Source organism: Talpa occidentalis, unplaced genomic scaffold (genome assembly GCF_014898055.3).
Source record: "Talpa occidentalis isolate TD23 unplaced genomic scaffold, MPIMG_talOcc4v2.1 talOcc4.8, whole genome shotgun sequence".
Taxonomy (NCBI): domain Eukaryota; kingdom Metazoa; phylum Chordata; class Mammalia; order Eulipotyphla; family Talpidae; genus Talpa; species Talpa occidentalis.
Genome location: NW_023605194.1, coordinates 5,331,165 through 5,355,307, shown reverse-complemented (window position 1 = coordinate 5,355,307; position 24,143 = coordinate 5,331,165). Strand labels below are relative to the sequence as shown.

Below are 24,143 nucleotides of genomic sequence, written 5' to 3'. Positions count from 1 at the left end.
GGGCAGTGCCCCCAACCGCTGCCGTTGAAATGTTTTACTTGTGCAGAATTTCCATGCACAGAACTGAAGGCTTGCTCGGGCCCCCGCCGCGCACTAGGAAGGCCCTGGCTGAAGCGTTGTGTGTCTTCCACTGTGAATCCACTTCAGAAATGCTGACTGCAGTGCAGGGATGCAGACTTACCTCGTGGAGACCTCAGGCCCAGGTTCCAAACTTTCATGGTTGTGGCACCCTGTATGTCTCAGTAATTTTTTCATGGCACCCCAGACCCACAGAAAACCTAACAGTTCTATTTATCAAGTAAGTAGGTCCCAGCAACTTAATAATCACGTCCTTACCCCTTAGTGTTCATTAGAAAAAAGAAGGAAAGGTCTTTTAATTACGTTAATCACCAATCACACTTACCTACGAATGGACTCTGTGCACCCACTGATGCCAGGGAACCTCTAAATCTTGGAATCAGGTTGGACTCTGCTGCCTCCATATCCAGTTCTATGCTGATTTTAGTTTTAATCACAGAGAACCAAGTTGCCAAACACAGGGAGTCATCAGAGGAATATAGTGCCATGTGATTTTGAGACTGTGAACTACCTCGAGCTAGTTCTCAAGGTGTCCACCAGACCTCAGATGTCACGGTTTAGCCCCAGAAAACCTGATACTGTTTAGCCCCAGAAAACCAGCCCACCATCTGTCTGCATCCCATGGGTTTGCTGTGGCACCCTGGGGTGACTTGGGCCCAAGTTCGAGAGCCAACATTAAGTCCGTGAAGCCTCACCTCGCCCTTCCTCTGGCCGCCCATCTGCTCTTCACCTGACAGCCAGTCTTTGCCTTAAAGATGAAGGAAATGCACATTTTTTGAAAGCTTATATCCTATTTTGTGCTAAACCCTTGGTGAGAGTTACAAGCCCAGCCTTTGATTCATGGTCCTCTCATTGTGGCTCTCATTTTTTTCAGTGTGATAACGTAGATCAAGGACTTTACTTCGTGCTGGGTTCTAGTCAGTAAACACTTAATAATGGAGGTGTCTTATTTTATTTGATCAAATATTGAAACTTATCAACACGTGTGTGTGTCTTTCCTCCTATAATGAAGCTGTTGAACGTAAAAAATATTGTCCAGGGCTGGTGGTTCCAAGGAGGCAATATTTATGGAGCTGTGTGCTTGAGCAGTAGTTTATAAAGAGGAAATACAGATCACTTGTTATCTTCAGATGGAGTCCTGGCAGTTTTAAAACTCATAAAGTTATAGGAAATGTTGGCTTTTCTTAATGGGTCATTTGTTACATGAAAAACCAGTAATGATAAATATTTATTAGGGAAGTGGAAAGGGCTGTCCCTGTAAAACTATGACTCATCATTCTACGAATCCTATTAGTTATTCAGATTTTTTTTCTGCTGAAAAGAAAATCGTTCTGTTTTCTCTGTTCTATTTTGGATATCCTGGGTGCTTTGCTTTTTTCATAAATTTTAGATACAGCACTTCAGTTTCTACAGAAGCTCACGTTGGGAGCTTGGAACTGTATTGAGTGTGTGGACCAACTTGGGGAGAATCGGTAACAAAAGCGAGTCTTCTAACCAGCAAAGCTGGTCTCTCCCTCCATGTATTCAGAGCTTTGTTTTATCAGTGTTTTGTAATTTATTCCAGTAGCTTTCAGTCTACAGATCTTGCACATATTTTGTTAAATATTTCTTTCTCTAAGTATTTAATATATTTGATGCTCTTAAAATTGGTATTAATTCTTCAGTTTCCAAGTGTTTCATGCTAATACATTGAAATACAATTCATTGTCTGTATTCGCCTATTATTCTGTGATATTGATAAGCTCATTTATTCTGGTGGAATACTTACACATTTCTAAGCACTTTCTCCAAGGACTGTTAGGTCATCTTCAAATAAAGACAATTATATGTTCTACTGTCTGTTCTCTATGCCTTTACTTTCTTGTTCTTAGTTGAATTATTCTGGCTAGGACTTAAATAAAATGGTGACTAGCAGTGGTAAGAGTGGCTGCCCTGCCTTCTTCCTGCTCTAGGTGGAAAGCAGCTAATCTTTCACCATTAAATACGATGTTAGTATTGGTGTTGACCCCCCATTTTTTCAGGCTGAGGAAGTTCTCTTCTGTTTCCAACTTGCTGAGTGTGTTTATCATGAATGGATGTTCCATTCTGTCAAATCTTCTTTTACATCTATTGACATGATCATTGGGTTTTTCCTCTTTTTTCAGTATGTTAATATGGTAAATTATACTGATAGATTATCGAGTGTTAACCAAACCTTTTTCTTCTTTCCTGGGATAAACCCCACCTGCTAATGATATAGTATCTTTTTTTATGATATTGCTGAATTCTATTTGCTAAAAATCTTAAGCACTTTTGGGTTGTGTTCATGAGGGATATTAGTCTGCAGTTGTTTTACAATATCTTTTGTCTAGCTTTTATAAATAAGTCATTCTGGGTTCATAAGATAAGGTGGGCAATGCTTCCTCTCCTACTTTTGGGAAAACTTTGTAAAGTATTAGTATTCTTTCTTTCTTAAATGTTGGGTAAAACTCACTGATGAAGTCATATGAGCCTGAAACTTTCAGTCTTTTTAATAGGTAAATGATTATTCATTATTTTATCTTCTTGAGTGAGCATTGGTAAATTGTGTATTTTAAAGAAAATTGTCTATTTGATCTGAACTGTGAGATTTTTTTTTTTAAGATTGATTTATTTATACAAGAACGGGGGTACAGGCCAGATGTGCAGGAGGGTGAGAGGATTCACTGGAGACAGAGCAGGAAACAGAACAGGCAGACTGAAGAAATACACTGCTGAGGGGAGCAGCAGGCGAGACAGGAGAGGTCTACTTCACCATGTGGGATTCTCACCAGTTGGCCTGGATCGAACCTGCGCTGCAGAGGCTGTGGACAGCTTCACAGTGGGCCCTCAACTGCCTGCGCCACCAGGGAGGCCCTGAGGTGTGAGATTTAAGGGCATAAATTGTTTCATAATCTTTCCTTATACTTTCAATGTCTGTGGGCTCTGTAGTGATGCTCCTGCTTTGATTCTCGATGTTGTTATTTTTGTCTTTTCTCTTTGTTAATGAGGACTGTAGAAGCTACATTACCTTCATTTATATGAGTTCAGATCTGCCAGTCCTTTGTACATGGCTGGCCATTGCTGAAGGCCAGCTAACTCCAGCTTTCTATACAGGAATGGGGCAGTTAGAAGGACCAGGCCTTGACTCTGCCCAGACTTACCTTCTGGCCTAACTGTATAAGGCCCTCACTTTCCCTCAGTCACTGCTGAGGGTGGCCACGATGACCCAGGTAGGAGGACCCTCAGCACCTACAGAGTTTGCCAAGGTGGAGACAGTGGTCCCCTGGATCCCTCAAGTTCCCTTTTCTTCTCTGCTCTACTTGCCCACAGCCACCAACCAAGTAGCACTCTTACCAGTACTTTTGTTTTTATCCTTTTAAACTGTGTGCTCTTATTTTGCAAGTTCTTCATTACAGTAGCTCACAAAATCAGTATCAAAAACACATGGAGGTGTGATCACCACACTTTGTGGACAAGGGAATGGGACTTGGAGGAATTAGCTGACAGACCTAAGGTCCCACAGCATTAGCTGCTGTGCTGACATGACCCTCTGAATCATCTGAGACTGAAGTGTGTGCTCCTGCCCGTTCTCACCATGCCGAGTCTGCATCCTGGAGCGTGGGTCGTGGCAGAGCTGGCCTGGTTGGTCTCTGGAAACTCTTCAATGGGTGGACTCCTCTGGAAGGAAGAGAGTTGAGTGACACTGGAGGTCAGAGCAAGCAGGGCCAGCTCGGGTTGCTACAGATTACAGGGCAACAGTGGCTTCCTCTGGGTGGGTGGAACAGCCTTTTCCCTGCAGCAGGCCTCTAACACTGAGCCAAGCTGCACTCAGAGACATTTTATTCCTCATCTTGAAGCTGAATTTGGAGAAGCCAGACGCTTCTTTGGTTTGACATTTTGGCCATCTTTGAACGGTTAGTCCATGTTCCTTAAGTTCGGTTGTTTTTCTGCTCTATTTAATTTTCCCGCTGACACTCCCTTCCCCCAAGAAGGTCACAGAGGTCAGTGGTTGCTTTCTCCTCTAGGCTGCACACATTAGACTCATCTGTCGGGCTTTTTTTATGGTCTGTCCCCAGTCAGCTCCTTTCTGTTTACTCACCTGCAGAATTCCTGGAGTCCTGCGTCCAATCTCAAATCCTGCAGTCTTATAGTGGCACACGGTGGGGAGCAGGAGGCCGTTGGACCTGGAATCAACTCTGCTGCTCAGCCTCCTGCGATGGGCCCCCCTTGACAGCAGGGGAGATGGAGGGAGGCCACCAGCAGACGGGGGATGGAGCCGGTGCTCCGGGGCCCAGGGTAGTGTCCTCCCTGCGTTTCCAGAGTGGACAGACCCTAGAGCCACTTTGTCTCATTTGTGTGAGAAACAACTGTTTCTCGTTTTAGCTGGAAAAATTGTGCCCATTTCCACCCCGACGTGTGCAGATTCTCCCCTGACTAATGTGGGAAGTTAGAAAGAGGAAGCGGGTTAATGGTGCTTAGAAGCCATCTTCCTCCTTGGGAGGGTCTCGGCAACCCCGCCAGTCCTGGGGGACGCCGCCTGGTTGAGTTCAGCCTCCCGTTGGGCTTTCCTAGGGAGCCCAGATGTGTTTATTTACAGCGGTCTCTGGGCGATGTTCCCCAGGCTCTGCCTTTGGGAGGACTCTTTCTGTCCCCCTTTTACTCTCCCGTTGGGCTATCCAGTGCGACAGCCCAGTGAACCGCAGCTACCTGGCAGCCTTGAGGAGCGGGTCTGCGCCGGCCAGCGCTCAGTGGAAAAGCTGTGGAGTTGCCCAGATTTCCCTGTGATTTATGCTGCATCCAGGAAAATTGAGCGTGTATGGAGAACTCATTCACAACCGGTGTACCTCAGCCTCCCTAAATATAATGTAGGAACAATATTTGATTTTCCGATTCCACAGGGGAGGTGGGAAAAATGAAAACAAGGCAACATAACACCATTTTTGAAAACAAAAATAATTAAATGATGCTGCCTTGTATTTATTCAGCTGGTTTCTCTGCCCAGGCAGTGCGGATCTTATCCTGCACCTTAGAAAGCCATGCTGTGCAGCAAGAGGGCGGACCCCAGCCCTGAGTTCAAGCTGCTCAAGGCAGGACCACAGGGGCCCTGGCTCACAGACGGCCCCCCACTCCCAGGAAACAGCTTGGGGGAGGCAGGCCATTCCCTGAGATGTCTCTATGAGCCAGGCGATGGTGTGGAGTACTCAGGTCGCTGGTGGGGACACCCAGCTGTGGCAGGGACCCAGGGAACAGGCTGGGGACGCCTGTGGATGTTCGGCTGAGAGGCGGAGGGCTTGCACTGAGGCAGCACCGGCAGCCGGGCCTGGGGAGTGGCTGCAGTGCATATGCAGGGGGGCAGGTGTGTCTGTGTGTGAGTGTAAGTATGTGGAGGTGTGTGTGTGCATGCTCGTGAGGGGAAAAGTGTGAGTCTGTGCGGGAGTGTGTATGCATGTGTGTGTTTGCTCTTGTGTGTATGAGTGTAGGTGTGTGTGATATGCATGTGGACGTGTGTGGGTGTATGCATGCTCAGAGTGTAAGTGTGAAGTGTGTTTGTGTGACAGCAGGTGAGTGCATGCATGTGATTAAGTGTGGGTGTGATTTTGGGCTTGTGCGTGAGTGTGAGTGTGTGTGCGTGTTGGGGCGGGTGCCCAGGCCCCTGCTGAATGAGGGCAGTGACCTCCCTAACCTGCAGGCCTGTGTTGCAATCCCGCTGAGTGCGCCGTGACGGGAGCTAGCGGCCAGGCTTGGACCGGGGCCCCTGGCTTGCCTGTGCGAAGGAACAGGCTTCTTTCTGGTGAAAGCCCAAGTTGTAAACGGAGGCCGTCTTGAATGTGTTAGTTTATCTCTCCTGGGGGGTGCAGCCATTTTTCTGCTCCTTGGAAAAACATGCTTTGTGGAAAGAGGGCAGGTCCTCACCATTTTGCACACCATGTTCGAGACGATTACTGCCAAATGCAAGGTAAAAAGTCACAACAGAGTTAAAATTGAGATGCGCCAAGCTTCCGAGGACTCTCTCCAGTTGCTTTGAAGTTTTTTGAAAGCTTCCCGCCAACTTCTGCTCGGGCCCAGGGGTGCCTGGAGCGTGCTGTGTGCAGTGCTGAGCCAGACGGGTGGCAGGATGGGAGGAGAGGAAGGAGCTGCATTCTGCAGACCAGCCCAGACCCCCCCACCTGTTTAAGCAAAGACAGCCTTGTTGAAGGGTTTCATCAGGCGGTGTGGGTTTGGGGCCAGGGTCTCCAGTAGCTCACTTCTGAATCGGATGCAGTGGGTATGCATCTGGCTGGTGGAAAGTTGCTTTGCCTTGCGGGAGCCCTGCACTGGGCAGTGCATAGCGGGGTCTGCAAGGCCCACTGTCTGGGGTTCCCTGCACTGGGCAGTGGATAGCGGGGTCTGCAAGGCCCACTGTCTGGGGTTCCCTGCACTGGGCAGTGGATAGCGGGGTCTGCAAGGCCCACTGTCTGGGGTTCCCTGCACTGGGCAGTGGATAGTGGGGTCTGCAAGGCCCACTGTCTGGAGTTCCCTGCACTGGGCAGTGCATAGCAGGGTCTGCAAGGCCCACCGTCTGGGGTCCACTAATCATAATGCACGTGTTTATAGAGAAAATGATGGTTGTTAGATTTCTCTCTCATTTCCCCCCAGCAGCAGCGGGCGCCTATTGTGCCTTTTGGCCTGGGATGCCCCAGGGGTTGGAAGGGGTGGTTAAGACGTGATGGGACACCTCTGGGGACAGACCGTGGCCTCTGTTTACCTTGTGGTGTGGGTGGGAGAGGCAGGGCCTGCACCTGCGCCTACAAACGTCCTCGTCTTTTAAATATGTAATTCCTGATGGGCACCTCGTCAAAATCAGCCACAGCCTTGCCCTCTGTGGCGGCCCTGTGCTGGGGAGGGTGGGGGTGGGAGGTGCTGGCTGAGGGCATCCTTAAGAGACCAGCGTGTTCTGGAATTGCTGAAGGAGATACAGGTGTTCGCTGGTGGCTCAGCGTTTTCACAGAGAAACTATTGAGAAACACAGAGGTCATGTTCAATGGAGTTTGCTGTCTTATCTGAGTGGCTCATTCCTCGAGCGCGGCAAGGATCTGTGCCCAGGTCTGGGACCTTGTCCTCACACCTCAGGCCTCCGTGGCCCTCTGGGTGTGTATTTTGGCTCCCTCTGAAACCTGCCTTTCTCCTGGCCACGCGGCTCCAAGCAGCGTCTGTAAGAGTCTCTTGTCTCTGCCTTTGTTCTCAGCGCAGGAAGATCCTGACAGTCTGCGCCACAAATACAACTTCATTGCCGACGTGGTGGAGAAGATCGCGCCCGCCGTGGTCCACATCGAATTGTTTCGCAAGTAAGCGGGCCGGCCCTCCCGACCACTTCTGTGCGTGCCCCGGCCCGTGCTGGCAACACCTCAGCTCACTCGAGACACTTTAAAGGGTCACTGAACCTTCTCCTTCAGGAAGATAGAGTTTCTCCCTTAGAGTGGTTTCCAGTTACTATTTTTCTTTTTATAAAGATTGATTTATTCATGCATACAAGAACTGGGGTGTAGGCCAGAGGTGCAGGGGGTGAGAGGATCTCCTGAAACACACTGCTGAGGGGAGCAGCGGGCGAGTCAGGAGAGGTCTGCTGCACCATGTGGGTAGCTCCCTGACCAGGGATTGAACTCATGCTGCAGTGGCTGCGGATAGCTTCATAGTGCTGAGACTTAACCCCTTGCACCACCAGGGAGGCCCAGATTTCTGGTTACTTTTTACATTTACATTCTAGATGTTTTGAGACACGTTCAGAAGACACTCTCTAGGATTAGATTGTAAGTGGAATTTTTTGAGGCGTGCAAAAATCATCAGTGGCCCCTTTCTTATTGTGAAATCAACGCAGTATCTACAGTGACAGCTGCCAGCCACGTCGCTGGTGCAGGGTCAGTGTGATGAAGGGTTGCGTTGAGGTGGTTCAGGCTTAACCAGCCTCCATCCTTTGGTTCCAGGCTTCCTTTCTCTAAGAGGGAGGTGCCGGTGGCCAGTGGGTCTGGCTTTATTGTGTCTGAAGATGGACTGATCGTGACAAATGCCCACGTGGTGACCAACAAGCACCGGGTCAAAGTAGAGCTGAAGGATGGTGCCACCTACGAGGCCAAGATCAAGGATGTGGACGAGAAGGCGGACATCGCGCTTATCAAAATCGACCACCAGGTAGGCGTGCTCCCCACCGGCAGAGCCGAGGCCTCAGGGCCCTGGCTCAAACTTAGCAAAACCTGGCAAGGTCCAGAGGCACCAAGGTGCCCAGATTTCAAGGGATTCTCAGAGGCTCTGGATCTGGGCTGAAGCCAAGTCTGGGTAAAAGGAGAGCATTCGGGGGGCCTGGGTGGGGAGAGCTGCGTGGAGGCGTCTTTAATAAGCAGGCTCTATGAGATCAGAGCCTTTTTATATAGTGTTTGGAATTTTTATGAAAGAAAGCAATAGGTTTAAAAAGAAACTAGGTAAGGCTTGGAAAGGGGGGGCCCCTCCATTGCTCACCTGTTGCTCTGAGTTGGGTTCATTGGAGTGTTCGCCACATGGAGAGGATTTATGGGGTTTTGAATGGACATGTTCACAGCTGCTTTGAAAGCAAGCCAGGTCTCCCAAGTTGGGGGTTTTGCAGGGCTACTAGGGGTGTGTGAAAACCCCTCATGCCTCCAAAAGTTCTGGAAACCTTGAATTAAAACAAAGCCAGTGGGTTTCCTTGTGACAGGCCTTCTCAGAGCTCCTGATGCACAAACATGCACAGGGACACATCTCGGGGATAACCACCTGAGCGGAGGACCTTTGTTTTTTTTTTAATTTTTAAACCCAGACACAGGGACTCAGTTTGGGAAATGCTGTGTTCGCAAATGGTTTGTTTTCTATTTAAATATTGTCCTTGAAGTCGTCTCTGCTCCGCGGAAGCAAAGTCTTCATCCCCGACACTAAGTCAGTTCTCATTAGACCCAGAATTCTGGAGGTTTGGTTTGCTGCGGGCTGGGGGCCCTGGGATTGCACTTCGGGGATTTTTTGTGCCCTTGTAGTTTTCCCAGTTTCATATAAAGGGAGAATCAGGGTTGGTTGGGATCGGCTGACGGTGGTAGGACCTTCCGCCAGCCTCGCTGGGATGTGGCTGTGGGCATGGCCAGCGTGCTGTCCACGGGCCAGTGGGTAACTGGCCATCAGCAAGACCATGATGGGATCTTCTTTTTATTAGGCGACTGGCATTTTAGCAACAACTAGTCTTTCCAAATGTGTTGATTCGACACAACGACTCCTGCTTCATAAGCTCCATGCTGGGCCAGGCTCTGCCTTTGTTTGTCACTTTCACCTAATCTGTAAGATGTTGTATTATCCCGACTTTATAGAGGAAGAAGCAGGCTCAGAGAGCCTAAGTAACCGGCCCGAGGCCACACAGCTCAGTGACTGTGAAGCCACTGCCTCTGGAGCCAGCCTGCTGCTATTCCCAATTGCCAGAGTCCACAGCCATCACTGGAGGGCTGGAGCCTGGCCTTTGGTGATGGGGTGGCTTGACTTTAAATAGCCAGAGGCGCCCCCCCCTTTTGGGAGCATGCTGCTAGAAGGGTGTCCAGGATGTGGTAGCCTCACAGGAAGAAGGCGGCCAGAATAGCACATCCTGTGGCCACACCAGGACTTGTCAGCTTTGCCAGATCCCAGGGGTGGGCAGCAGTGGGGGCCCCTGGAGTCAGTGCGCTGTCTCCCCACCTCCCCCCGAGCGATTCCATGTGTGGAATGTGTGGGCGCATCCTGTGTGACTGCTTCTGGCCCGGGGAGATTCTTTTCAGACTTTGAGCCAAGGTGGAGCCTGGAGCCTTGTGTCATCCCTGGCGTGTCTGGGCAGGACTCAGAGAGCTCACAGGCCCGCCCGCTAGGGTGTTTCTGGCCTGGCTCTTGCTGTGCTGGGGAGTCTCCCCCTCCGCCAGCAGCGGAGTGTGATTCGAGATGGGTTTGCAGCCCAAGAGCAAAAGAGCTTGTAAATGTCAAGTTGCACTAGTGCGGCTTTTTGGAATAGACTGGGAGCCAAAGGGGGTTCCATGGCAGGCACCCACATGAGGCTGGTCTCCCCTGACTCGACTGCTTTCTTTTCTGCTGATTGCCATCCAAAGTGGGGAGCATAGAAACCTCTCTTCTGGTTCTTTCCCTGGAGTTTCCCTAGTTTGATGCCTGATTGTTGAGAGGGGTGGGGTGGCCTGTGATGAGGCCCGGTTAGGAAGGAGCTGCTCACCTGGGCAGGCGCAGCCTCACCCCAGCATGTGAGTTATGGACCTGCAGGCAGAGCACAGGTAGCATGTGAGCTGGTCACACCTCAGAAACACCCACAAAGGAGAAACAGAGCAGAGACCCCTGAGGAAGCAGGGCAGAACCAACAAAAATTGAGCTGGAGTATGGAAAATCATTGCTAAGGCTGCCATCCAGGTGAGACCACAGCTCTGCTGTCCAGACTATTTCCTGATAACCCCCTGAAGCGGGTGTGGCCACCCCTACCACACGCCTGGGCCCAGTGGCTAAAGTGGGGGCCTATTATCTGCACCCCCAGGCATCATGATTTCACTTGAAGGGTTCACCATGCCTTAAGCAGCTGTTGTCCTTCCTGAGAGCTGCCTTCCTGCTGGCTTAATGGGTGGAGGTCACCATGGACAGCTGCTGTCATTGTCCTCTCATCATGCAGCCACCCTGGGAGAGCCAGCATTTCCTTCCAGGCCTTCTCCCCTGCTGCAGTCTTGATGGGACCAACGGTTGTAGAGGGTGCCCCAAGCCCCAGGGCCAACAACACAGGACCCATTCACCCAAGCACATCCTCCCCTGAGAATTGCCTCTGACTGTCACCCACAGAAAGCGACACGATTCATGGGGGGGTGTTGCTGCTGCTGGGACACCCGGGCTCTGCAGTCAGCCCACCCTTCTGAGCCAGATTTTCAGGGTTTCCCTTCCATTCTTGGACCTCCCCTTCACATCTCCAGTGAACCCCTCCTTAACTTGACGTTGCCAGAGACGTTTCTGGGCTTGAGACCAAAGAGCTGTGTTTTGCAGCTCAGTGCTGAGCAGACACAAGTGCGTGTCTCCCTGCTGAGCCATCAGACAGGGGGAAGCTTTGAAAGCAGGCGCCTGAGCCGCATCTCACTTGGTCTGCCGCCTTCTCCCATGCTGGAGGAGGGGGGCTCCCCCTAGGGACTGGCCCCCCAGCTTTTTCCGAGCAACCCTTTCTGTTGCTTCTGTCCCAGAAATTTCAAGTCCTCTTTCCTAGGGGCTGTGAGTGGGGCCAGCCCCCCTTGAGGGAATATCAGCTGTAGGAAGGAAGACAGAGTGCATGCAAACATTTTAATAGAAAGCAGCTTGGAGAGCAAACCAGTTCAGCTTGGGATAAAAAATGCTTCCAAATGTGTTTCACATGACACTGGCATGTATGCAGAACTTTGTAAATGTTCATCCAAAGGCAGCATTTTGTCCATGCAGGTTTTCCTGAGTAGTTCTGAAGGAGGGAGGGAGGGAGGGAGAGAGAGAGAAATGTAAAAAGAAAGCTATTTGGTTTTTGTTTGTTTAGGCCCAAGTACAGGGCAGAAATACAGGGACTATATTGAAGGAGGTAAGAGGAAAAGTTCCTTTGCTTCCAGCTGTTTTTCCAGCTGTGTTGATTAGGACACAGCATTCTCCCCCATCTTCTAGCCCCCACCTTCCCTTCCCCACGGTTATTGCCACTTTCAGATCAGGTCTTGTCTAGGGAATAAAACCCTCTGCACATCGCTCACTTTCAAAGAGATCTGGCCGCCTCACCAGGGCCTTGAAGGCCGGGTGCTGCTCCCCACCCCCATCTGCTCACCAGGGCTCGGCTGCTTCCTGCAGCTCCTGCACTGACCTTCCCATCCTCGGGCCTCAGGCTAAGTGCTCCTTAGCTAGCCCTCCCCTGACCCCTGACCCCAGCCCTGTCACTCTGGGGACACATTTTCCCCTCCTTGTGTCTTTATTCTCATTTACAGTTGTCTTACTCGCCCCTTAGCTCCTCTCACCGCTGGAGTGTGAGGGACACACCTGTCCATCCACTGGTCAGGAGGTAGGTGCTCAACAGCAGTGTCCCAGGACGAATTTCAGGCCCTCAGCTCAGAAGGAAGCAAGGCCCAGTGTGTGTGAGGGGAGGGTGTGTATGTGGGGGAAGGGTGTGTATGTGAGGGGAGGGTATGTGGGGGAGGGCCGGGGTCCCTGGCTTCTCTCTCATTTTCAGATGAGGAGGGGGCCCTCAGGGGCTGGCCACGAGCCCCACCCGCCTCCCAGACTCCACGCCCGCCCTGTCTGGTCCCAGTGGCTGCTTGGTGTTTGGATGGTGGCTCTGTGGTCTTTACTAACTCAAAGCCTGGTGAGGCTGTGAGGTTTCCTGTGGGCGCGTTTCCCTGACGCCAACAACTGGGGAAATATTTGGAAACAGCCCTGTTGAGGCTTGTGAGGTGGTTTCTTCCCTCACCCCCAGGCCCCACCCGCCCCTGGCCACCTCGGCCCAAAGCCACCTTCAGGCCCATTTGAAGTGGCTGGAGAGTGAACCCTTTGGGCAGGGGGCTGTTTGTTTGCAGAGGGTCCTTTTACTGCTGAGCTGGCTGCCGGGAGGAATTGCTATAAGCTCAGAGCTGGGGTCACTCAGGGGTGGGGGCGAGGGGCCTGAGGCCTTGCAGGCACACGTCCCAGGAGCCTGTCACCTTCTCCAGGCTCCCGCCTCAGAACCTGGCCAGTGTGAGGTGCATCTGCCCGAGTTCTCTGAGTGAGGAGGGTCCATGGGGATGACCATGCGGGAGGGGGCCGGCGAGGAGCTGGCCAGGCCTGACTCACGTCAGCCAGTTCTCCTCAGGCAACCTGACTGTCAGAGGCGCTGACTAAGCCTCGCAAGCGTGTCCAAGAGTGAATCAGATAACGCGGAGCCTGAACTGGAAAGACTTCCCATCTTCTGGAGCCTGTCACTCAGTCTTGTAAAGCAACTGGGAGCCTGGAATGTGGACGCACTGCCATAGTTACCCTCTTATTTTGTTTCTGTGTTTTTCCACTTGGGATTCTTCCCCCACTTTCTCTGCACTGGTCCTTTGTGGTGTCTCTGCTCTCTCTCCCTGATCTCTGAGTCTGCCGCTGTGTTAGCTGGAGGTGCCACAGACCCTGTCCGTGTTAGAGGCTTCTATTACCACATTGATTTTTACCATTTTCAGGGGGCCGAAATCAATATTTCATGAGGTAACGTAAACCCAGACAGTGAAGTGGCAGCTGGCCTTATTCCTCCGTGCCAGCCTTTGTCCAGATGCTAATGGGGACGTGGCTCCTTATTGTCCTGATTGCTGCTCCTTCTGGAATGTGAAAATGTTTCAGCTCCCCAAACTTTCAAAACCGGAGCCCTTGTGTGTTCTCTGGCCCCATTTCAAGAACTTAGCTGATTGTTAAGGAAATTCTTTGGCTGTGTTTTTCTCTTAATATGGTAAGGCCTTTTTTCACTTTGGCACTTTCTCTTTAGGGAATTAGATCAAGAATGTTTTTTATGGTTCTGACAAAGCAGTTCCAGGTTATTGAAACTGAGTTTGTGGGTGCCCCACTGGCTTCTCGTGTCCCCTTTACTGAAGAGGGGGACATAAATTAGCTCCTTTCAATAGTTTAGTGAGCACGTAACAATGTGTTAGAGTCCAGGGCTGGCCAGCTGTGGCCTATAGACCAAATGCAGCCCTTTACCTCGTTTTGTAAATAAAGTTTTATTGAAACACAGCTGCACAGCTGTTATTAAGAATCTGTGGCTGCTTTGTTCTGTAGCAGCAGAGCTGAGAAGTTAGGAAGGAGACCAAATAGCCTGTGAGCCAAAACTATTTACTTCTTGGCCTTTCACAGAAGAAGTTTGCCAGCCCCATTGCGAGGTGATTAACACCTTGTCCCAGAGGAGCTGAATGCTGTGAGCTGATTATGCTCAGAAGTCCCAAGCGAGGTGAATTTGGTCACTGGGTGACCAAAGAGCAAAGGAGGAGAAGCTGATATCATTTGCTCTTTTTCTCTGTAGGGGTTGGGGGTTCCTGAAGATGATGTTTTGGTATTGTGAGGTCAGGCAGAGAGAGGCACTGGATTTTTGCCTTATTATTTCTCTGCAAAATTGGTAGAAAGAATTTACATAAATTCCTAGATGTTTTGCAAGTTATTCTTCAAGAACCTAATGCTATTTTAAGGTCTGGCTTGTTTGTTCATTCATTTGCTCCTTATTTATTCACTGATTCTATAAATAATCTCTGAGTATCTATCATGGCCAAACACTGTGTGGGAAACAGTTAAACTAGAATAAATATGGTGATGAGTACAAAAAGGAGGTAGGTGTTGGGGAGACCTCCATGCATAATGTAGGCAGGGATCTTTGTCTAAAGTGACATCCAAGCTGAGATATGCAGGACAGGCAGAGCCAGACAAGCAGAAGAGTGGGGGACTAGAATTGCTCAGGTCTTTTCTGTCCAGCCTGAAAGACCTGGACCTTGCTCCAGTGCAAAATTATTTCCCGGCAAGTTTGTTAGAGGCCTCCAGAACACAAGCAAACAGTTTGGGTTAGCTAGTTCCCCTGTGTATTGTCTATTTCTTATTGGCTTTGGTTCTTTTTTTTTTTTTTAAGATTTATTTTATTTATTTTTGCTTACAAGAACTGGGGTGTAGGCCAGAGGTGCAGGGGGTGGGGGGCTGTGAGAGGATTCACCAGAGACAGAGTAGGGAGCAGAGCAGGTGGATCTGTTCTGAAATGCACTGCTGAGGGGAGCAGCGGGCGAGACAGGAGAAGTCTGCTGCACCATGTGGGTCAGCTCATTGGCTGAGGATTGAACTCATTCCACAGTGGCTGGCGATAGCTTGATAGCACTGAGACTTTAATCCCTGTACCACCAGGGAGGCCCCTGGCCTTGGCTTTTTAAGGCTCCTGGTCATTCTCTGGAAAGCTCCCATTTCTTATATAGTCAGTCTCCTGAGAGCCTGGAAGTGCAAAAGGTTCATAATGAGCTGATCAACTTTCATTCTTGGCAGTATAGATAGTTTCCCAAAACTCTTTTCTTGTAACCATCTAGATTACTTTCTATTAGCAAAGGAGAAATAAGACAGTCACTGAATTGAGAACTGATTATTCTAATAAATATACTAAATAAATCACTTTTGTTAATCAAGAACATGTGACTTATAGTATTTCCCTCAGGCAGCTCAAGAAATTATTGGCACTGATTAGAACACTGTCTTTGTGCCCATTTTAGGTCATGAATATATATGTTAATTTAATGTTATGTCTGCTGTCATTGACCACCTCAAGTTATTTTTATTGATAGGAAATCATACATCTATCACATTTTTATTTTTTTTATTTTATTTTTTTTTTAATTTTATAGAGGCATGCTTATTTATATTTATTTATTTGTTTGTTTGTTTTGTTTATACATGCACTGGGTACAGTCAGAAGCACGGGAGGGTGAGAGAATTCACCAGAGCCAGAGCGGGGAGCAGAACAGGCAGAAGGACCGAAGTACACTGCTGAGGGGAGCAGCGGGCGGCAGGAGAGGTCTGCGCGCCATGTAGGACCCTCCTCCGGTGGCCGGGGAGCAGCCGGGGATCGAACCAGCGCTGCAGAGGCTGCGGGCAGGTTCGCAACCCAGCGCTCAACCGCTGCGCCACTGGGGAGGCCCTATCACATTTTTAAAAAGCAGTTTGAAAGGAATGATATATCTCCTCTTTGCCTGTGGGACCACACAGGCTATGAGTTGGTTATGTGAATGAGGAGCATGTGCTTCCACTCAGTTCAGCACCATTGAGCGCTTGCTGTGTGCTGGCGCTGAGCCCATCAAATAGGGTGAGAGCACAGCCCTCCCTTTTGGGAGCTCGTGGGTATAAGGTGTTTCCTTCGTCTCCCGAACCCCGAGCCTGTGATCTTATGGATGGCTGACACGCAGGCTGAATCCAGAGTCAGTTACCCGGACAGAAGTGTAGGCTTTGGCAGCCCTAATTCTTGGGCTAACCCCAATTTAAAGATCCCGATGGATCTTTCAAGAGCTGGTTTGGCCATCCTTCCATTTATTTGCTCTCACATTCATTGATTTTTGTAAATATTTATTGGCCAAACAGCATGTGGGAAGTATGTGGAAGCAGCACCAGCCAGGTTGACGTCAGTGGATGAAAGTAGAGGAGCCAACGGGCTGGCGCGGAAGAGACGGAGTCAGGCTTGAGGGCGACGCTTTCCGCCTCTGATGCGCGGGGCACATAGGCCGCTGGCCCTCGGCGCCGTGGGCAGCTGCCGACACTCTGGTTTAAACAGCAAGAGTAAGGACTGTTCGAACTGTCAACATCTCTTGCTATCGCTGAAAAGAGACTAAATATTACGGCGGAGTTCGTAAACAGTGGGGAGAGAGGTGGTTTCCTTGCTCTTCCTCCCTCTGCCTTTGGGTGACCACCTCTGCCTGTCTCGTTCTCCTCCATCTCCCTGACTTCCCTCTCCCACCTGAGCCCCTTCCGCGCCCTCTACTCCCCCATCTGCCGCCCCACCCCAGGTTTCCCCTCCGTAGGCTGAGCTCTGCAGGTGTCAGCACTGGCAGGTCCTGCCTGCCCTGGCCTTCGGCTGTCCCCAACCCTGCAGCCATCCCCCAGGCGGTGCCCTTGCTTTGCAGTCAAGGATAACGTCCATCTTCTCTAATCTGAATCTCAAGCGTCTCTGGAGTGTGGTCTGCCAGCTCCTCCCTGGCAGGGCAGGTTCATGGCCACGTGACCTGTATGCTCACAGGTGCTGTGCTCGGAGGCCCAGGCTTGGGGTTTGATGCTCTGAGGCTGCTGTCGTAATTTTATCTTGGAATTTGTGTTTTCTAAGAGCAGTCTGATGAGCCGATGGAGTATGTGCCAGCACCTTAGGCCGGCCTTCCCCCCAGGGAGCGGACACAGGGAGTATTGGGGTTAGGTGAGCATTCCCCACAGCATCTCAGGGCTGAGAGTGATTGTAGGGGTCCCACAGACGATGACATGGGGTGAGCCAGCAGTGACCCTGGTGAACAAGTCTCTTCCACCCCAGCCAGGCATGGGGCATGGTGCATGGGCCTGTCCAATGCCTGCTGGCAGGGCGCTGAGTCCTGAGGCCCCCGGGTGTCCCCTCTCATCCCATAGTATCTTCAAACCCCAGGGAGCGTGGCTCTAAATAGCAAATAAAAAACATAAGACAAGTAGTGAGAGAGAGAACAGAAGAAAAAAAAGGCTTTATTTATAGTTCAATTAATGGCCCTTTTTATGTGCTTAATGAACAAAGGATTTCCTTTCTACATTTCCCTGGGTCCCCAAAATTATGTAGTGGGTCCTGTGCCCTAGTAACTCAGCAAACTCCGGCTCACCTGGGCCTATAGCCCCCAGGTCCACTCACCTTCTGGTGCCCTCACCTCCTCCAGGGCTGATGGCCTTCCTCCCCCGCGGGGTCACGCAGACAGGTTTTAAATACTGACACCCCTAAACTCTTCAGTGATCTAGTTTGTTTTTGTTAGGAGGCAAGTGTGTTCTTCTGTTCTTGCTGGGTAGGGGGGCGAGTCATTTTCCCCACAGCCTATTTTCTTTTAAGAAAATGAAAGGTCAGCACCACTCTCCGGAAGGCGCATTGAATCACTCGGCTGAGCCGCCGCCAGTTGCTGCAACATTAGCCTTTGAAGCAAACTTCAGCCACCACGCAGGCCCAGTCGGCCCCAGGCCCTGCAAGCCAGGGTGCTAGGCAGCTGGCCGGCACAGAGGCCTTTTGCAGATTCAGCAACAAAAATATTTTAGTAACAGGAGCGCTTTCTACTTTTCAAGGAAGGGAGAGGAGTTATTTACCTCATTAAGTTAAAAAGTCGCCAGTTTTTCCTTTAATTTTTGGTTTGGTTTATTGCTCTTCTCTCTGGACTTCAGGGGATGAGTCGCTTAGGGCTGTTAGGTAAAACCCAGCATGGCCAGAAGCTGAAATATTGACGGGTGGTTGCTTTTAGGCCAGCATCTTGCGGCTGGAGGATTTTGCAGGGACCACATGATCTCTCTGGAAACGTATTGAGAAAGCCCCTGCCTGCTTTTCTTTTACCAATTTCACCATTGTCTGCTAATAGGATTTTTGGACGTCAACCAGCTCTCCTGAAAAGAACCCTAACGGTCAGAGCTTGGCACTACCAGGCTCAACAACCTTACTTTAAAAGTGGTCAGACAGAGACTCAGAGTATAGGCCCAAGGCCACAGTGCAAGTTCATTCGGGGCCAGGAGCAGACCTGCATCCTGCTGCCAGGGCAGGTGAGCCAGGCGGCGCTGTGTGTGCACGTTGTCCACATCCTCACTCGGCCACCACACTTGGCTGCTAGATGCTGGACAGTGGACCAAAGTCAGCCATGAGCTGGAGCAGCCCTCAGGACAGGCCCCAGTCAGGCTCCAGCAGTTCTGATTCACCTTCCCAGAGCCCAGGCCACGGGCACAGATCTCAAAGCAGGCGGCCGCCCAGCCCTGCCCCGCCCTGCCTGGGCTTGTCTGCCGCCAAGCGGGGCTCCCGCCACAGGAGAGATGCAGGACCTGCCGGCCCTCACCCCAAGGACAGAGGGTGGCCTCTCCCCTGGTTTGTCTTCAACTCCCCCATTGCCTGTGTGTCCCCGCCGCTTGCCCACCTTCCCCCCGGAATGGTCTGCACAGCAGTTCTTACCTGTTGCCCCACTGTGTGCCCTGAGCATCTGGCGGTGGGCAGAGTAGGCTGGTCAGACATGGGATGGGTCAGGGACAGAGTGGGGGCAGTTGTAGTCCCAGCACCGAGGCTGGCCGTAAAGGCAGAACAGAACACGGCATGGAGGACATGCGTGTGAGGGGTGGGCTTGTCTACACTGGCAAGGGGTGACCTTGTTTGCACTGGCTAGGCTCACTCCACTCACCTGTATGCGTATCTTGCATCGACCACCATGACATTCGATGCCCACTGCTGTCCTTGGAAACCTTGCACGAAGGAGCAAACACATATTAGAGTTTTTCCCAAGCTCCCTGATGCCGGGGGGCCCGCCCCTCGCCTGCTGGCGGGGCCCCGAGTTGCTCTGAGTCCTCCGACCCTACCCATTTTAACTCAGCCACGTCTCCAGGGGCTGAGGCAGGCGCGGGGCTGGCTGATCGGTGCCGCCAGGCCCTTCTGTGCTGGCCCCTTTGGAGAAGACGCCGCAGGGGCCTCACCACCCTCTTCCATCCCCGGGATCGGCCATCTCTGCAACGCCAGGCGTGGCGACGGCTGTCTCGGGACTCAGAACAGGCTGATGTGGATCAGACAGCAGGGAGGAAGGCGCCTCCTCTTGATGTCAACCTCGGGCCTTTGAAGTGATCTGCCCTGAAGTAGCAAACACCCTAATTGATACAGCCCCAGACCATTTTTGTGTTGCTCTATATTTAGACCTTCTGGAAGATGCTCCCGTGGGTATTGCTGGTGTTGTTGGTTTGTTGTCCTCTAATGACTGGTGAGCACCTTCTGTAATCACGCCCTGCGCCGACCTCGGCCAGATTTTAGCATCAAATCTACTGCACAATTAGTGTCCTGCCTACGGCCAGGATTTAGGAATTTAACAGAGACTTGGCACATCTGGAGTCCACACCCAGGGCTTCTGACGCCCTCCCCGGGGCTGTTTGTCCATAGACCTGGGTGGCGGGCGCCAACCGGTCAGCATGGGGGGCTTCGGGTGACAGTGGCTTTCGCTGGCTGGGTTGCGGGCACCTCGGCATCCTGAGTTACCTGCTGCGGCCGGCAGGTGTGCATCTCACCTGGCCTTGCAGGCTCCTTCCCCGGGGATGAGTGTGCCCTTGCACACGACAGTGTGAGGGACTCACTTTGCCACATCCCTCAGCCTAGAAGGACTTAGGACCATTGAGAGCTGCAGGCTCTGGGGGTGCAGTCCCAGGCTCCTCAGCTGCCTGGGGTCTGGCGCCTCGGAGTTTCTCGGTGGCCTCTTATGAGCTCTCCACCCTTGTGCTTTGGTGCCCACCGCTGATGGGCATTTCCATCCCCAGTGGCTGGAGGATCTGCTGCAACAAGTGGGAAGGGCGTGTTCCCCCCCACCCCCTTGGTCTCCCGTGAGCGCAGTGGAGGGGGCGTGTGCGCTGCTCCACAGGCGGAGGGAAGGCTCTGGCCAGGTGGGAAGTGGCTGCTGGGAGAGGGACTGGCACCACCAGGCTGGGTTGGGGCCCGGCCGCTTTACACAGAGCCTCAGACAGAGCGTCTGCTGCTGGGCGCCTGCGCTGGCTTTGATGTGGCAGGCGTGGGAACCAGCCTGTGGGCAGCAGGGCAGGGCTAGCCTGGGAAGGAGGCCCGGAGTTCACAGCCTCTGTAGGTCAAGGCCTCGAGCTTCCAGCCGTATCTGCACTCCATCTCCCCCGGCCCCTTCGCAGACCGTGTGTCTAGACAGCTGTGGAGTAAAACACTCAGTATGGAGTAGGAATTCAGCCAGCCGCTCTGGCTGCGCCCAGCAGACAGCCCTGGGGTGAGGATGGGGCCCACCAATCCCCCTTGGAGCAGGCTGGAGGGCCTGATGCTTGTGAGGCCAGCGAGTCCTGGGGAGGCGGGGGCCAGATGGCACCCAAAAAGCATTTTGGCCTCCTGGACACGAGCATCTGTCTTGACCCACAGGTCTGCCCTGCTTTATGTACAGAGATTTCTGCCCACGACTAGAATTCCGGGTTAACATATACTAGGAATGCAGGTCTGAGAGCTGGAAGCCTGTGCTCATGTTTAATCAGGACGCTCGCTGGCTGTGAGAAGTCACTGCCTCTCTGAGCCTTTCTTCAGAGACGGGGGGACATGGGTCGTGACCCCCAAGGTGCTTTTGATAGGGCTTTCTAAGCTGGGAGGTGAGAGATTCCTCCCTGTCTCAGTTCAGGGTTCATATTATAAGCCCCACCAACCCCCTGATCCGTGTCCACTCTCATTTCTTCCTGTCCTGTGGTTGTCCTTTACAGTCTAGGAAATGTTTGAGTGAATAAAAACCCAGACAAGGCCCTGTCGCTGTTACCCAGCACAGAGGGTGTGACTCCATGGCCTCTTGGGCCCCAAATTTCCTCCTCTTACATTCAGGTGAGAACTGGTTCTTGGGGAAACTCTGGGCTCGTTTTGCTGGTGTCCACATCTCAAGCTCGCTTGGTCACTCAGGCGTGGGCGACCGGGGCTCTCCTGGCCCTGTTATCATCGGAGGCAGGCGGTGTCCCAGGAGGCCTGGCCCACCGCAGTGAGCGGCACCTGGCCCTCGACAATCTCCCTCGTGGGGAAGTGCCTCCCCTCTACGTCAAGCTTCAGCTCCCCCAAAGCCTCTGCCTCCTTCCCTCTAAGACTGAGTTGAGACTTGGCAGAGAAGAGCCCCAGGGAGCTGGAAGCCTGTGCTCATGTTTTAGGTCCCTCTGTGTCCAAACCCCTGAGGCCAGGGTGGTGGGTTTCCTGTGGGGGGAGGCATGGGGGTGAGCAGAATGCTAACTGAGGTCTCCAAGTGAGCCCAGCCCCCTAGCTTTCTGATGTGGTTCCAGTTGGGGCCGAGCTGACACGGACCGGGCCACCCATCTGTGCTTCAACTCCATCTTTGCCTTGAAGTTGGTGGAAAGCAACTCTTACTTGGGCGGAAGCCTGGGAGCCTTTGCTGCTATGTCCCCTTGCCTGCCTCTTGAGCCCAGCCCTGCAGGCCCCTCCTAGGCCCCAACGAAACAGTAGTGTCCCCCATGGGCCTCCGGCGAGTGGCCGAGTGCCCGTCACCGGCTCTGACTCCGGCCCACCCACCACTGGGACTGTGGGGTGAGGTCATTCCTGGCCAAGGCGGCTGGCTTGGGCCCAGGGTAAACAGGCCATGCTGAGCTGTGCTGAGCTGGCTGGGGTGCTGCTGGACGCCTGGAGGGGCGTGGGGAGGCTGTAGCCCTGCCCCCAGAGCAGCACTGTGTCCCCTGGCCTCAGCGCACCCAAGGGCAAAGGGTCGATGTCAGAGCAGACCTGCACCACCGCCAGCCGGAGACCTGGGTGACCAGACCAGCTGCTGCTGTTTGGTTGGGGTTTCCACCGCTGGGGCTGCGCAGACCCCACACTGACCGTAACTGACTCATGACGCTCTCACATGAGGACCCAACGCAAGCCAGGCTCGTCCAGAGGCCGTTAAGTCACTGACTTCCCACAGAAAGCCAGTGAGATGGTGGGATCTTGATCCCTACTTTCCAGAGGAGAACACTGAGGGTGGCAGTGGGGGGACGCTCAGGCCAGGGTTGCACCGGACCGCCTGGCCCTGGGTCTGTGCTCTGACCATGAGCTAGCTGGGCCTCCCGGATCTGTGATAAGGGGTGTTCCTTCTCATGCAACCTCTTTATTTTTTTTTTTATGTCAATGTTGCTGTTTATTTAACGTCACTAGACATTCTTTCTGATAAATTCAATCTATTTCCACCCCAGACCATTGAGATATAGCTCTCCCATCTCTTCATTATTCCTCTGGCTCTTTTTGTTACAGGGCAGGGAGAGGGGCAGCCCAGACCCCGCAAACCTGCCTAAAATCAAGCACCCAAAGTCACCCGTCCCCTCGCGGGTAAAAGTCCATCCAAATGGGATTGGCCCAGAGCAAGGCCCCAAAGCCTGCCACAAGTCTAAAGCATCTTCCAGTGGGGACCCACAGAAAAGGGTCAGAAACAACCAGACAAGCCCGGAAGGAAAAGAGCAAAAGCAAAATCAAGACAAAACCCGCCACTGTCCCCTCCCCACGGGTCTCACCCACATCTGTGTCACCCCATACACCACCAAAAAGCAAGCGCAGTTTCTCCACGTGTCTCTTGGCTCCATGCACCTCCTCCAGGTCTCCTCCTGGCTCCATCCTGCTTCCTTCCTTCCTCAGTCTCCTCTGCAGCTTCTTCTCTCCCTGCTCAGCTCCACCCTCCCTTGGGTGGGGCAGGAAACCTGGAACCACCCCCTTTCCTGGGGACCACCTGTTACACTTTCATCCCACTTTCACGATGCTAATGTCACTTAGTCTGCTTCCCTTCAGGTCTTCAACTGAGTCTCCATTATTTTCAAGACATGAGAGTAAGTGCTTGTGGGCAGGCCGGGCTGCCTTCGGGTGCAGGACAGAGCTCTGGGGTGGAGCCGCGTGTCAGGCGGCGCAATCAGCTTGGGGTCTGAGGTCCTTCCTCGCCATCCCTACCTCCTCTGACCCCGCATCTTCCCGGCCAGCAGCAGCCTATTTGAAGGGGCTTCTGGGGCCCAGGGCTGTTAGTGGATTCGAGTCTGGGTTTGGGGTTGTCGTCCCTGTTTAAAGCCCTGCTCTGTCTCAAGTCACCAGTCACCTGGAGCCTCAGTTTTCTCATCTGTTAAATGGGGCCAGTGGTCACCCACCGTGTCCACTGGCATCCCTGGCAGGGCGAAGCTAATGTAACCATCCTCCCACCCACCCCATCTTCCCGGCCCCCTCGCCTCTTTCTTGCTGCGGACATCTCAAGGACTCTGGGATTGAATTTGGCACGAGGCCTGAGTGGGTCTTTCTGGGCCTGGTCAATGCTGTTCTGGGCAGCTGCTCACTGGACTCCAGGAATGAAGGCCCAGGGAGCTCCAGGGAAATCCAACTCTTCTCGGCCCTGGTGACCCTAGTTGACTTTGTTTCGGTTTGAAGAGTTGTTTGGGGCTCCTGACTCTGCCTGGTCTCCGCAGGGCACGGGGATCTGGGTTGGGGACCAGAGGTGGTCTTCTCGGGTCCTGCTGTCCGGGGTCCTTGCTGCCCCTCGTAGGAATCGCATGCACTTAGCACAGCGTGTCCTGGCCTTGAGCTGTCCAGGGCTTGGGATGAACATGCCCGTGGTAAGTGGAGGCAGATCCACCCTGTCCTTCTACCCCGGTGGGGGGAGGGGGAGCTCGGGATCCGCCGCATCGCTAAGCCAGCCTGGGCAGTCTTGCCCCAGATCCTGATGTTGCCCTCTGTCTCCTGGTCTCCAGGTTTGTGCCGAGAGCTTCTGGTGTGGCGAGACCCTGAATGTGTCCAGTAACCTTTCCACGAGTACCTCGGCCTGTGGCTTCCGTGCCCGGGGCCCACGCAGCTCCGTGTTGACTCTAGTGGGTGGAAGGGAAGTGGGCCTGACTTCGGTTTT

General features: G+C 52.5%; 1 protein-coding gene across 1 annotated transcript in view; it reads left to right on the top strand.

Moving 5' to 3' along the window:
- Positions 1–24,143, top strand: part of HTRA1 (HtrA serine peptidase 1) — a 48,222-nt gene that overhangs the window by 15,307 nt on the left and 8,772 nt on the right. Inside the window, exons 2-3 of the mRNA XM_037495735.2 lie at positions 7,304–7,403; positions 8,040–8,244. Of these exons, the coding sequence (XP_037351632.1) occupies positions 7,304–7,403; positions 8,040–8,244 (305 nt within the window). The remainder of the gene's footprint in view (positions 1–7,303; positions 7,404–8,039; positions 8,245–24,143) is intronic.